General features: G+C 31.9%; 1 protein-coding gene across 5 annotated transcripts in view; it reads left to right on the top strand.

The window, feature by feature from the left end:
• Positions 1–12315, top strand: part of RAP1GDS1 (Rap1 GTPase-GDP dissociation stimulator 1) — a 152310-nt gene that overhangs the window by 98863 nt on the left and 41132 nt on the right. For 3 of the 5 annotated variants that reach the window (XM_043870710.1, XM_043870712.1, XM_043870709.1), the window contains exon 5: positions 23–169. The exons of the other annotated variants lie outside the window; for them this stretch is intronic. In XM_043870710.1, the coding sequence (XP_043726645.1) occupies positions 23–169 (147 nt within the window). The remainder of the gene's footprint in view (positions 1–22; positions 170–12315) is intronic. 5 annotated transcript variants of the gene reach the window in all.

The following is a 12315-nucleotide window of genomic DNA, read 5'->3' as shown; positions in this document are numbered from 1 at the left end:
AATTTGACTCTTTGTTTTACAGATGAGGGCAGAAGTGCAGTTGACCAAGCAGGTGGTGCACAGATTGTAGTTGACCATTTAAGGTCACTGTGCAGTAAAACAGATCCCGCCAGTGAGAAGCTCTTGACTGTCTTTTGTGGCATGCTGATGAACTATAGCAATGAGAATGGTAAACAAAATTGAAAACTTGCTTTATCTGTGGGGGAGAAATTAAAAATCATCATTACTGTAGTATACACTAAAAATATTTAGAAAAATTATGAACAAATCATTCATATTAATAAGTAGCATATAAAATTAGTAACTAGCCAACATTAAATTACAGTGTTTCAAAAATACAGAAGTGGTCTAATTACTAAATGGGACTAATTGTTGAAGGGTTGTCCATGTTAATCAACACCAAAACCAAGAAACAAAATAATGGTATGGTTTGTGATTTCTTGCTATGAACATTTTATTTATTTATTTTTATTTTTTTTACTTTACAATACTGTATTGGTTTTGCCACACATTGACTTGAATCCGCCATGGGTTACATGTGTTCACCATCCTGAACCCCCCTCCCACCTCCCTCCCCATCCCATCCCTCAGGGTCATCCCACTGCACCAGCCCCAAGCACCCTGTATCATGCATCAAACCTGGACTGGTGATTTGTTTCACATATGATAATTTACATGTTTCAATGCTGTTCTCCCATATCATCCCTCCTTCACCCTCTCCCACAGAGTCTAAAAGACTGTTCTGTACATCTGTGTCTCTTTTGCTGTCTCACATAGAGGGTTATTGTTACCATCTTTCTAAATTCCATATATATGCGTTAGTATACTGTATTAGTGTTTTTCTTTCTGGCTTACTTCACTCTGTATAATGAGCTCCAGTTTCATCCACCTCATTAGAACTGATTCAAATGTATTCTTTTTAATGGCTGAGTAATATTCCATTGTGTATATGTACCACAACTTCCTTATCCATGCATCTGCTGATGGACATCTAGGTTGCTTCCATGTCCTGGCTATTATAAATAGTGCTGAGATGAACACTGGGGTACACGTGTCTCTTTCAATTCTGGTTTCCTCAGGGTATATGCCCAGGAGTGGGATTTCTGGGTCATATGGCAGTTCTGTTTCCAGTTTTTTAAGGAATCTCCACACTGTTCTCCATAGTGGCTGTACTAGTTTGCATCCCCACCAACAGTGTGAGAGGGTTCCCTTTTCTCCACACCCTCTCCAGCATTTATTGCTTGTAGACTTTTGGATAGCAGCCATCCTGACTGGCGTGAAATGGTACCTTATTGTGGTTTTGATTTGCATTTCTCTAATAATGAGTGATGTTGAGCATCTTTTCATGTGTTTCTTAGCCATCTGTATGTCTTCTTTGGAGAAATGTCTGTTTAGTTCTTTGGACCACTTTTTGATTGGGTCTTTTATTTTTCTGGAATTGAGCTTCAGGAGTTGCTTGTATATTTTTGAGATTAATTCTTTGTCCATTTCTTCATTTGCTATTATTTTCTCCCATTCTGAAGGCTGCCTTTTCACCTTGCTTATAGTTTCCTTTGTTGTGCAAAAGCTTTTAATTTTAATTAGGTCCCATTTGTTTATTTTTGCTTTTATTTCCAATATTCTGGGAGGTGGGCCATAGAGGATCCTGCTGTGATTCATGTCAGAGAGTGTTTTGCCTATGTTCTCCTCTAGGAGTTTTATAGTTTCTGGTCTTACATTTAGATCTTTAATCCATTTTGAGTTTATTTTTGTGTTTGGTGTTAGAAAGTGTTCTAGTTTCATTCTTTTACAAGTGGTTGACCAGTTTTCCCAGCACCACTTGTTAAAGAGGTTGTCTTTTCTCCTTTGTATATTCTTGCCTCCTTTGTCAAAGATAGGGTGTCCGTAAGTGCGTGGATTTATCTCTGGGCTTTCTATTCTGTTCCATTGGTCTATATTTCTGTCTTTGTGCCAGTACCACACTGTCTTGATGACTGTGGCTTTGTAGTAGAGCCTGAAGTCAGGCAGGTTGATTCCTCCAGTTCCATTCTTCTTTCTCAAGACTGCTTTTGCTATTCGAGGTTTTTTCTATTTCCATACAAATTGTGAAATTATTTGTTCTAGTTCAATGAAAAATACCGGTGGTAACTTGATAGGGATTGCATTGAATCTATAGATTACTTTGGGTAGTATACTCATTTTCATTTTATTGATTCTTCCGATCCATGAATATGGTATATTTCTCCATCTATTTGTGTCCTCTTTGATTTCTTTCACCGGTGTTTTATAGTTTTTTATATATAGGTCTTTTGTTTCTTTAGATAGATATATTCCTAAGTATTTTATTCTTTTCATTGCAATGGTGAATGGAATTGTTTCCTTAATTTCTCTTTCTGTTTTCTCATTGTTACTGTATAGAAATGCAAGGGGTTTCTATGTGTTAATTTTATATCCTGCAACTTTACTATATTCATTGATTAGCTCTAGTAATTTTCTGGTGGAGTCTTTAGGGTTTTCTGTGTAGAGGATCATGTCATCTGCAAACAGTGAGAGTTTTACTTCTTCTTTTCCAATCTGGATTCCTTTTATTTCTTTTTCTGCTCTGATTACTGTGGCCAAAACTTCCAAAACTATGTTGAATAGTAGTGGTGAGAGTGGGCACCCTTGTCTTGTTCCTGACTTTAGGGGAAATGCTTTCAATTTTTCACCATTGAGGATGTTTGTTGAGGGTTTGTCATATATAGCTTTTATTATGTTGAGGTATGGTCCTTCTATGCCTGCTTTCTGGAGGGTTTTTATCATAAATGGATGTTGAATTTTGTCAAAAGGTTTTCTCTGCATCTGTTGAGATAATCATATGGATTTTATTTTTCAATTTGTTAATGTGGTGTATTACATGGATTGATTTGCAGATATTGAAGAATCCTTGCATCCCTGGGATAAAGCCCACTTGGTCATGATGTATGATCTTTTTAATATGTTGTTGGATTCTGTTTGCTAGTATTTTATAAAGCATTTTTGCATCTATGTTCATCAGTGATACTGGCCTGTAGTTTTCTTTTTTTGTGGCATCTTTGTCTGGTTTTGGTATTAGGTGGCCTCATAGAATGAGTTTGGAAGTTTACCTTTCTCTGCAATTTTCTGGAAGAGTTTGAGTAGGATAGGTGTTAGTTCTTCTCTAAATTTTTGGTAGAATTCAGCTGTGAAGCTGTCTGGTCTTGGGCTTTTGTTTGTTGGAAGATTTCTGATTACAGTTTCAATTTCCGTGCTTGTGATGGGTCTGTTAAGATTTTCTATTTCTTCCTGGTTCAATTTTGGAAAGTTGTACTTTTCTAAGAACTTGTCCATTTCTTCCAAGTTGTCCATTTTATTTGCGTGTAGTTGCTGATAATAGTCTCATATGATCCTTTGTATTTCTGTGTTGTCTGTTGTGGTCTCTCCCTTTTTATTTCTAATTTTGTTGATTTGATTTTTCTCCCTTTGTTTCTTGATGAGTCTGGATAATGGCTTGTCAATTTTATTTAACTTCTCCAAGAACCAGCTTTTTCTTTCCTTCTACTAACCCTGGGGTTCATAATTTCTTCCTTTTCAAGTTGCTTTAGGTGTAGAGTTAGGTTATTTATTTACTTTTTTCTTGTTTCTTGAGGTAAGCCCGTATTGCTATGAACCTTCCCCTTAGCACTGCTTTTACAATGTCCCATAGATTTGGGGTTGTTATGTTTTCATTTTCATTCATTGCTATGCATATTTTGATTTCTTTTTTGATTTCTTCTGTGAGTTGTTGGTTATTCAGCAGCGTGTTGTTCAGCCTCCATATGTTGGAATTTTTAATAGTTTTTCTCCTGTTATTGACATCTAATCTTACTGCATTGTGATCAGAAAAGATGCGTGGAATGATTTTGATTTTTTTGAATTTACCAAGGCTAGATTTATAGCCCAGGATGTGATCTATCCTGGAGAAGGTTCCATGTGTGCTTTTAAAAATATAAAGTGTTAAAACTGTTTATTACTTTATGTTAATACCAGAAGCAACTTTAAAACATAAGCACTGTCTATATAAATAAAATTATTTCCTCTAGATGCTGAATTTACTTGTAACAGTAAAAAAAAAAAAAAAAAGTAATGAAATCTGGCCTCAGAAAAATAAAGTTCAGAGCAATTGCAGATATTTAATTTCAGAAATTTAATAAGTTTTACATGTAAACAGAACTTTCTTGTCTCTGTAAAACATTCTTAGAATGTTTTATGTCAGAATGATATGTCAGTTTTCAGAGAGCCTAAATGGTTGTTGATTAAACAAACATAAAAATAATGAAGTCTTCTTCACCATACTTTTAAATATCACAAAAAAATCATCTGTCTTCTATGAATTACTGCATGGATCAAACACTCAACTTCTGGTGTGTTCCTAGAATTAATACAAATATGGTCTTTTTGTGACTTATTTCATCATGATATTTTAAGTTGAAGTCCCTTGCAGAGACAAAATTACTTTTATATTGAACATGTAATTGTGTTCTTTCCCATGTTCTAGAAACATGGGGGTCTTTAGGTATATTTGTTATTTCTTCATGAGTCCAAAGAAATGTTCTGAATAATTAAAAAAAGAAAGGTAAACATTGATGACAAATGACTACTGACATTTGACCTTGGTGTTAGTGACAACAGCAAATGGTGGGAACTATAGCCCTTTTCCCGTTGGAAGGGGAGAGCTACTGCTCTTCTCTAGCCGTTGTTTCTGTGTGGCAGTTTGGCCAACTACTGCCAAATCTTTTCATTTGGTGGTTGGAGGAAGCTAAAAAACTAACTTTTTTGTGACTTCTCTTTTTAAATGTGGGATTACATTTGCTTCTTTAGCACTGTACAGGCTAAACAGAATGTGTCCTCAAGTCACATCCTTCCAAGAAACACTGGTTTTAAACTTCTGAATTAAAATTATCCATTATAATGATAATAAAAGTCCTTATTCATTAAATGACTTGCCTATTACTTGAACTGATAACAGATGTAGTCTTTATAGGGTTAGTTTCAATTCTTTTTCTTATCCTCTGGTGGGTTTACTTTTGAAAAGAAAATGCCCTAAACATATTAATAGGCACAGCAGAAATGCAGAATCTGGATAATCTACAAAATGAATAGCCAGTCCCTAAAGAATTGAAATTTGATCATAATACACAGGTATCTGAATTGCATTATGAAATAATTGGCAAGTGAAATTCATGTCACTTCCTTTTCCTTCCATTTCATTTAAGCTTGGATATCTGCAAAAGTGGGACAAGAGCTAAGTGGGAGAATGGTTTAGAAAGATATAAATGAAAGAAACTAGTAAAGTTACTATGGCAGCTTTGGCTGTAAAAGAATTAGTCTTGTTACGCACCTAAACTTGCTGTTTATCCTTTGAGGAAGTTGTTCAAAAATCTGTACAAAAGCATATCAAATAGCCAAAATGGTCTTCAAAAACATCACTAATTCTAATCTGAAGGAGATTGTGATTCTCTATTAATTAGGATATCACACTGTAGGAAAATGTACTGAGAAGGTAATGTTAACACGCAGAATGCATGGTCTAAATGCCTGATATATTTCTTTTGTAAACATTGTTACTCACCCCCCCACCCCCAGGTGTGCAAGTATTCCCAAAAAATAACTTAGATATTTTGGAAAGCTATATTAATTTTTCTTAGAACATTTTTGGAACAGTGATGTTTTTATTCCTTTCTTCTAAAAGCTGCAGTTTGAATGCACTTTTAAAAACTTATTAGGTAAAATAGAAATAGAGTTACCTTTAGTATTTTAAAAGAAGAAATACCAAACTTGTAACTATATTCTTTCCTTCACTTCCTTCTACATTTGTCTATCATGGGAATCAAAGTTTGTGAAGCATTTCTTTTTCTTCATAATGCTCTTTAAGTTAAATTATATCCTTTTTTGTTTGTATAATTATTAAGCATCTTTGTTGTATCCATTATTACTATTTTCTTTAAAATATGTTTAATACTTTCGAACTAAATTTTAGGTCTTGGCCAAGATCAGATCATTTGGTATTGATCTCGTCCACCTGGAGAGCGTTTTGAAACACAGGAGGCACTTTTTATTAGAACTGATAAATGAAATTCCTTTTTATGTGTATTTGCTATTGAATTTCAGTACACAAGCCTCTGCTACTTTCTGAGTAGAATAGTTGAGTGATAAATACCTCCTTGTTACTCTAACAGAAAAATTAACTCTACCCTCAGGCCCAATAACTTGTCTCCTTAGTAGTTAGGAGGTACTCTTGAGCTTCATAGTTAAAAATTTTTAAATATGAAGATAAGAAAATACTGAAATGGTCACAGAGACTCACCAACATAGTTTCTCTAGTGAGAACATTTTCAAATTGTTAGTCTTAAAGGTGGCTTGACACCAGGCTGAGACTCAGGATATCTTGATTCCTGTCCTTTTAGTGGACAGCTCTGAGCATTTCAGATCTTGGAATACAATATATAGGAAATCAAGTTTCCTAACATGCAGGAAAGATACATAATGAAAACACTCAGTAAAGTCATTTTAATACCCTTTGATAAAGCTATATGAAACTCAGGTTTCATGAGTTCTAAAACTTTAGAAACTGCTAAGACTTTTAAACTAAAAACTAGATGTATTCTTTTGTTTCCCCACTAGTGAAGCAATTAAAACTTTTTATATTCAGACAATTAAGTGTAGACTATCTGAATAGAAAAAAGTTATAATTACTTAGCTAGAAAAGTTGCATCAATTATATTTCTAAATGAAATCATATTTAAATAAAACAACATGAATGAAACTTTTTGTTCAGTGAAAATCATTTCAAATTTTCATTTTTGAAAAAGTCATACCTGTTTTCCAGGTGGTGAGAAAGCACTTCCGTTTTGTGGCCTTCCAAAATATTCTGAATACCTGACTGATGTGGTTAGAGAAAATCATGTTGACAATTTGGCGTTCAGTTTGAGGAAATGTGAACTGTATTTTCTTTATGTAGTTACAGCTTTAAAGTTTTAGTTGTTCTATAAACCAGAACTCAAACTTATTATTGTAGGTATTTTTAATCTCATTAGTTTCTTGGATATTTTTTTCTTGGCTTTGGTTGCCCAGTGCCAAAACATTGCACTGAAGATTGAAAAATCTGTTCAAATATCCAGCTGTTTTCAAATAGAACACCATTTTGGTATATAGTAGGAGTTTGGAAAATATTTATTATAATAGATTGACTTTTCTGGGTGCTTTGTATTGTCTAAATTCTTTTAATCAGCAAAATCAATGATTGGAAGAAAAATATGTTACTGGTACGCATTTTCTTCATTAAATAAGTTAGGACCGTTATAAACTCTTGCATATCACATTAGTTTATATTTGCTGTTTACATACATGGCAGTAGGAAAAAGTGGCATTGAAAACAAGCTGACAGTTAATAGTGCCAGATCTGTGGTTAATAATTTACCATAGGTGATCCACAGACTTGACAAATCTGCATATGTATACTTGAAATTTGATTGCAGCTTGAATAGAAATAAACCAGTTATCTAAAGCAAAGCACCGGAATAATTTAGCACCTTATTGCAGAACCTATGGATGGCCACCATTTTTATTATATTACAAGTAACCATGATAACCAATATATATTTCTTGGAAAACTCCGTAACTGAGAGTTTAAGTTTTTCTTAGTACACTTATGCTACAAACATAAAATATAGGGAAAAATCTGTAATAATTTTAAGAAAAATTATTAATGATGATAAGCATTAAAGCAAAGACTAGAAGTTACTTGTTTTATATAACCTATGCCGTCAGAGAAAAGAGTAGAGGAAATAAACATGTCATCAGGAAAGGAAAAGTTAGTTTCCTTCTGAAGTAACTAATATGCACAGTCTATGATAGGCTTCTTCATGTGACAACTGGTATCATATATACATACATATGTGTGTGTGTGTGTGTGTACGATTTTTACAAATAGAGCTGATTTTTCTGTGATATCTTACTAACTACTTATTACTGAAAGAGTCAATTTCTCTTCTTTTATGGTTCCTGAAATCTCTCTAGCATACTCTCATGATAATTTTATTTGCCACGTGGACTTACAATAATTGAACTATGTTTGGAGGGAGGCCATCTGTGTGATTTAAGAAGTGCATTTCATGGAGTGTCAGATCCTAAAAATTGAATATAATTATTAAGCCCAGTACTTAAATTCAGTTGTTTAAAATGGGCTTGTAAAGTATATCTTCTCTCTTCTAATTTAAAGAGCACTTAAAAAAAAAAAATAAAGAGCACTTAATATGTAGTTAGTATTAGCTGCTACTTTCATTTCAACCAGCAGTTTCCCAATTCTAATAATATTCTTCATTTTTGTAATGAACAGCCTGATTAACTTGGCTTACTTGATTTTTATTCTTACTTAAAATAAGAAGAATAGAAATTAATAAGGAATAATCCTGATTAAAAACTAAAAATGCACTTTGGCCTGAGCCTCATGTTTATGTTTTGGTATTACTTTATTATAGGTAAGAAAGAATGCTTCCTAGATGTTAGATGCTTAGAGAAATGATTTTTGCTTTGCATGAATGAGGAACTAGTTTCAAAGTTTACTTACTGTGGGTATAAGCTAATTAATAATTCTGCAAATTTCCTAAATACTAAAACCTTTCTGGCTAACTTAAAGGGGGAAAAAAACAGTGTATCTTTGCAATTTATTGTCTTTTTTCTTAATTACATTAATTTTCCTAAGTATAGTTTTCATTTTACATTCTGTTCTGTTTTTTCTCTTTTTAAAACGGCATGGGAGATGTACTTTTAAGTTCTATCTATTGAAACACAGTTTCTCAGATTACTCTAGTACGTTGAAGTGCATGAAAGACTTATATTAGAATTCTTTATTTACTAATTGCTGTTCTCTTTGTAAAAATTTTGGAATTTTCATTGTTTGACCAACAGAGCTTTCTAATCATTCTGAAGCAGGTGACATTCATGAAGTTCTGCTACAAGTAATGTCATTTTAAACAAATTGTTTTATTGAAGGACAGAGCAGTTAATTGTTCTTGCACCTTAATTGTTCTTATTCTGCTAATTCTGCCTATTAAACTTGACCAATTAGAGTATTAGCCCTTCATCATAATCCTCCTAAACTGTTACTCTAATAATACTGTTATTTAATGGACAGACTCTAATTTGGTTTTTAGTTGAGGTGTACCAAATGTATATGTTAGTTTAATTCCACATGAACAATTATTACCAGTAATATTCAGTTTTGGCTATTATAGAATGAACTTCTGAATACAAGAATTCAAAATATATCACAAAAAAATGAAGTGATTGCTATAGTTTTGTTAACATTATATATAATGTTAATTATATATACATAAAATTATAAGGTTTTATATATATATGAAAACCCTAAATTAGGGTTAGGGTTAATTATATATATATAATTATAGGGTTATATATATATATAATATGTTAATTATATATATAATTATGTGTATGTTAATTATATATGTATAATGTCAATGATAAGATTGACATTATATTAAAGAAGTAATAGCTTTTTGCCGCATTTTTAGCTTCTAGATTGCTTTTATAATCATGACGGTGCATTTAACATGATACTAAACAACCAATTTTAACTGAGGACAGTAGGGTAACAAAATATGTTTGGGGTTTCTCATTCTCTAACATGTAAAAACTTGTAGAAGGTGACTAATAAGATGTTGTTGAATATTACTTTTGAGAATGTCCTCATAGTGAAAATTTAAGGTGGCAGAGTTGGCTTTCTGATTTTAACTCATCCTCATAAGATGTAAAGAATTCTCAAATTGGACTTTCTCTTGAAAGATTCATAGCTGGAGTGGAATTAATTAACTAAAAATAAAAAAACTCCTAACATTTATTTTTTGTTGTAAATTCTGAAGAGAATAGATGATAATATCTCTGTTATTCTGCCCTGATTTAATTTTTACATTTATATAGCTTTCACCATCATTAGTTATTGCCACATTTTAATATTGCAATATAAATACACATTTACATTTCAGCTGATAGAATTTCAGCATGTGACGCACATTTGGAAATTTTTATATGAAATGTTTACCTGTATTTGAAAGTGCATATTTAGATAGTGAAGGTAAAACTGAAAGACCAAGCCTTGTTTTTATTGTTCATGTTACACTAATTGAAATATGATGGTATCAAACACATGATCATTGACTATGCAGAAATTTGTAGGTGCCAGAGATGACACTGACATAAACATTCTTGTTTGACAGAGCTGTGGCAAAAGTCAGAGATACATATATAATGGATTTTGGTCAAATATCAGCACATCTTTAATTTAGACCACTTGAAATAATTCATTCAGCAAGAAACTTAGAGCAGAAAAGTGTCATATGTAAACTAACTTGTATGAAAATTAGTAACTATTTTCTAACTACAAATAAAATCTAGTTAACAGCAAACTGCCTATATTTTATTTATTGAAAAATAAATTTAATTGAAAAATGTTTACTGGAAAGAAGTCAGAAATCTTTGGCTTATGTAGATATTTCTTAACACAGTTTATGTGTTGCAAATAACTTATGTAATTTTAAAGTGTAAAAACATAATCATAGTAATTCTCTAGGGTAACTACTATTATTTGTTTTGTTGTTGTTGTTGTTAAAACCAAAGCATTCTTTTGTAAAACAGAATTTTTATGTTTTTAAACACATATGATTACAAGATACATGTGTTGTCTGTAAATTAGCCTCTCAGCTCAATTGGCTGTACAAAATTTATGCTTAAATTCATACTTACTGTAGATGTGGCCTTTCAGCCATGCCATAGGAGAGTCAAGACTGAATGTTTTTCTCTCAATTAAGAGCTACTTAAGCAATAGCTGACTGTAGTCCTCTTCTAAAAAACAGACTTTAACCTTTTAAAGACCAGTTTATGTCTGAGATGAAAGCAGAGAATTTTCTTAATGGAATCTTCTTTGTAACAATTCATTATAACAGTAGGTGATCTGTGGTAAGTAATTTAACCTGAAGTGAGTCTAGGGAAAAAATTATCTACTAGATTAAGACATAATCATTCTAGATGTCATTGGATTGAAAACAGGCCTCTTAAGAATAATAAAATATTTTTCCTTTCTCTTGTGATTTGCTTTGAGATTTTCCATTGTTACTGTTGTTTTTACGTTATACTCATTCATGTAATTTTGTCATTTATCTCTAGAACTTTTACAGAAGGGAAATTTTGCTCTGTAGGGACTCTTTTAGTTTCAGAGCTTAGAAACTTTTTCACTTTTTATTGTTAACTTTCAGAAAGTACGAAATGTGTAAGATTATTATTTTTAAACCTCTAGTACTCTAAAATACTAATGAATCTTGATTCTTCTTTTTTTTCTTTAAAATTGCTGATTATCATTGAGATATGTAACCTGGGGCTTAAATTATAAAGGTAATCTGTATGCAAATATAACATGAAATGCATGTTTTGAGTAAACAGAAATTTCAAAATAATTGATTTGAAGTTAATTTTAAACAGTTGTAAATATTTTTGGTTTTATTTGCTCAGCACTAGATTTAGAATAAAAATTCTTCCCTTTCCTGATCAGTCAACAAAAAGATACTAGGTAATAAGTTTAACTGAAATCAGGAAGTCTTGTACTTGCACATGTGTATGTATAAAGTTTTTAACCACAGACCATCCTCTTGGTTGCTGTATTTAAGTCAGTTTACTTTTCAACATGATGATAGAGCTACAACTTGCTTCAGCTCACAAATTATACTGCACTGTTACTTCATATATAATTTTTCTTTTTATATATATTTTTGGAAATATAGATGTGCCATTAGTAAAGGGCAATTTTTTTGGTCTTTATTATACCCAAATGATTTTTTATCCAACTCATCAGGATTTATATTTACTTGTTTTTATTGTTTCCACTGTATATAATTAGACTATAGATGTGGTTTTTGTGCAAGCTTATAAATAGGACTGTTGTACTCTTTATACTATTAATACTATATATACCAAATCTATATACTAATGTAGAACCTATGTCTTTTGAATTATCTATATGTGTGTGTTACTTTGACACAGTTTCATCATTATGTCCTATTAATCAGCTTAATAATTTTATAACATTGTAAGGACCTTTTCTTAGGAATAAGATAAACATGTGTTATCTTCGTTAAAAACCTATACTTTTTAGTAATTGATCCACATAACTTCAGTTGAGTTACTAGAGTTCTTGGCATACTTTTCTGGACCTATAATCTATACCAATGTTTGAAACATTAAACTGAAAACTCAGGGGGAAAAAGGTTCTTCAACTTGAGATCTTCT

The sequence above is a fragment of the Cervus elaphus genome, chromosome 17 (genome assembly GCF_910594005.1).
Source record: "Cervus elaphus chromosome 17, mCerEla1.1, whole genome shotgun sequence".
Taxonomy (NCBI): domain Eukaryota; kingdom Metazoa; phylum Chordata; class Mammalia; order Artiodactyla; family Cervidae; genus Cervus; species Cervus elaphus.
Note: the sequence above shows the minus strand (reverse complement) of the source record. Positions and strands in the feature narration are given on the sequence as shown.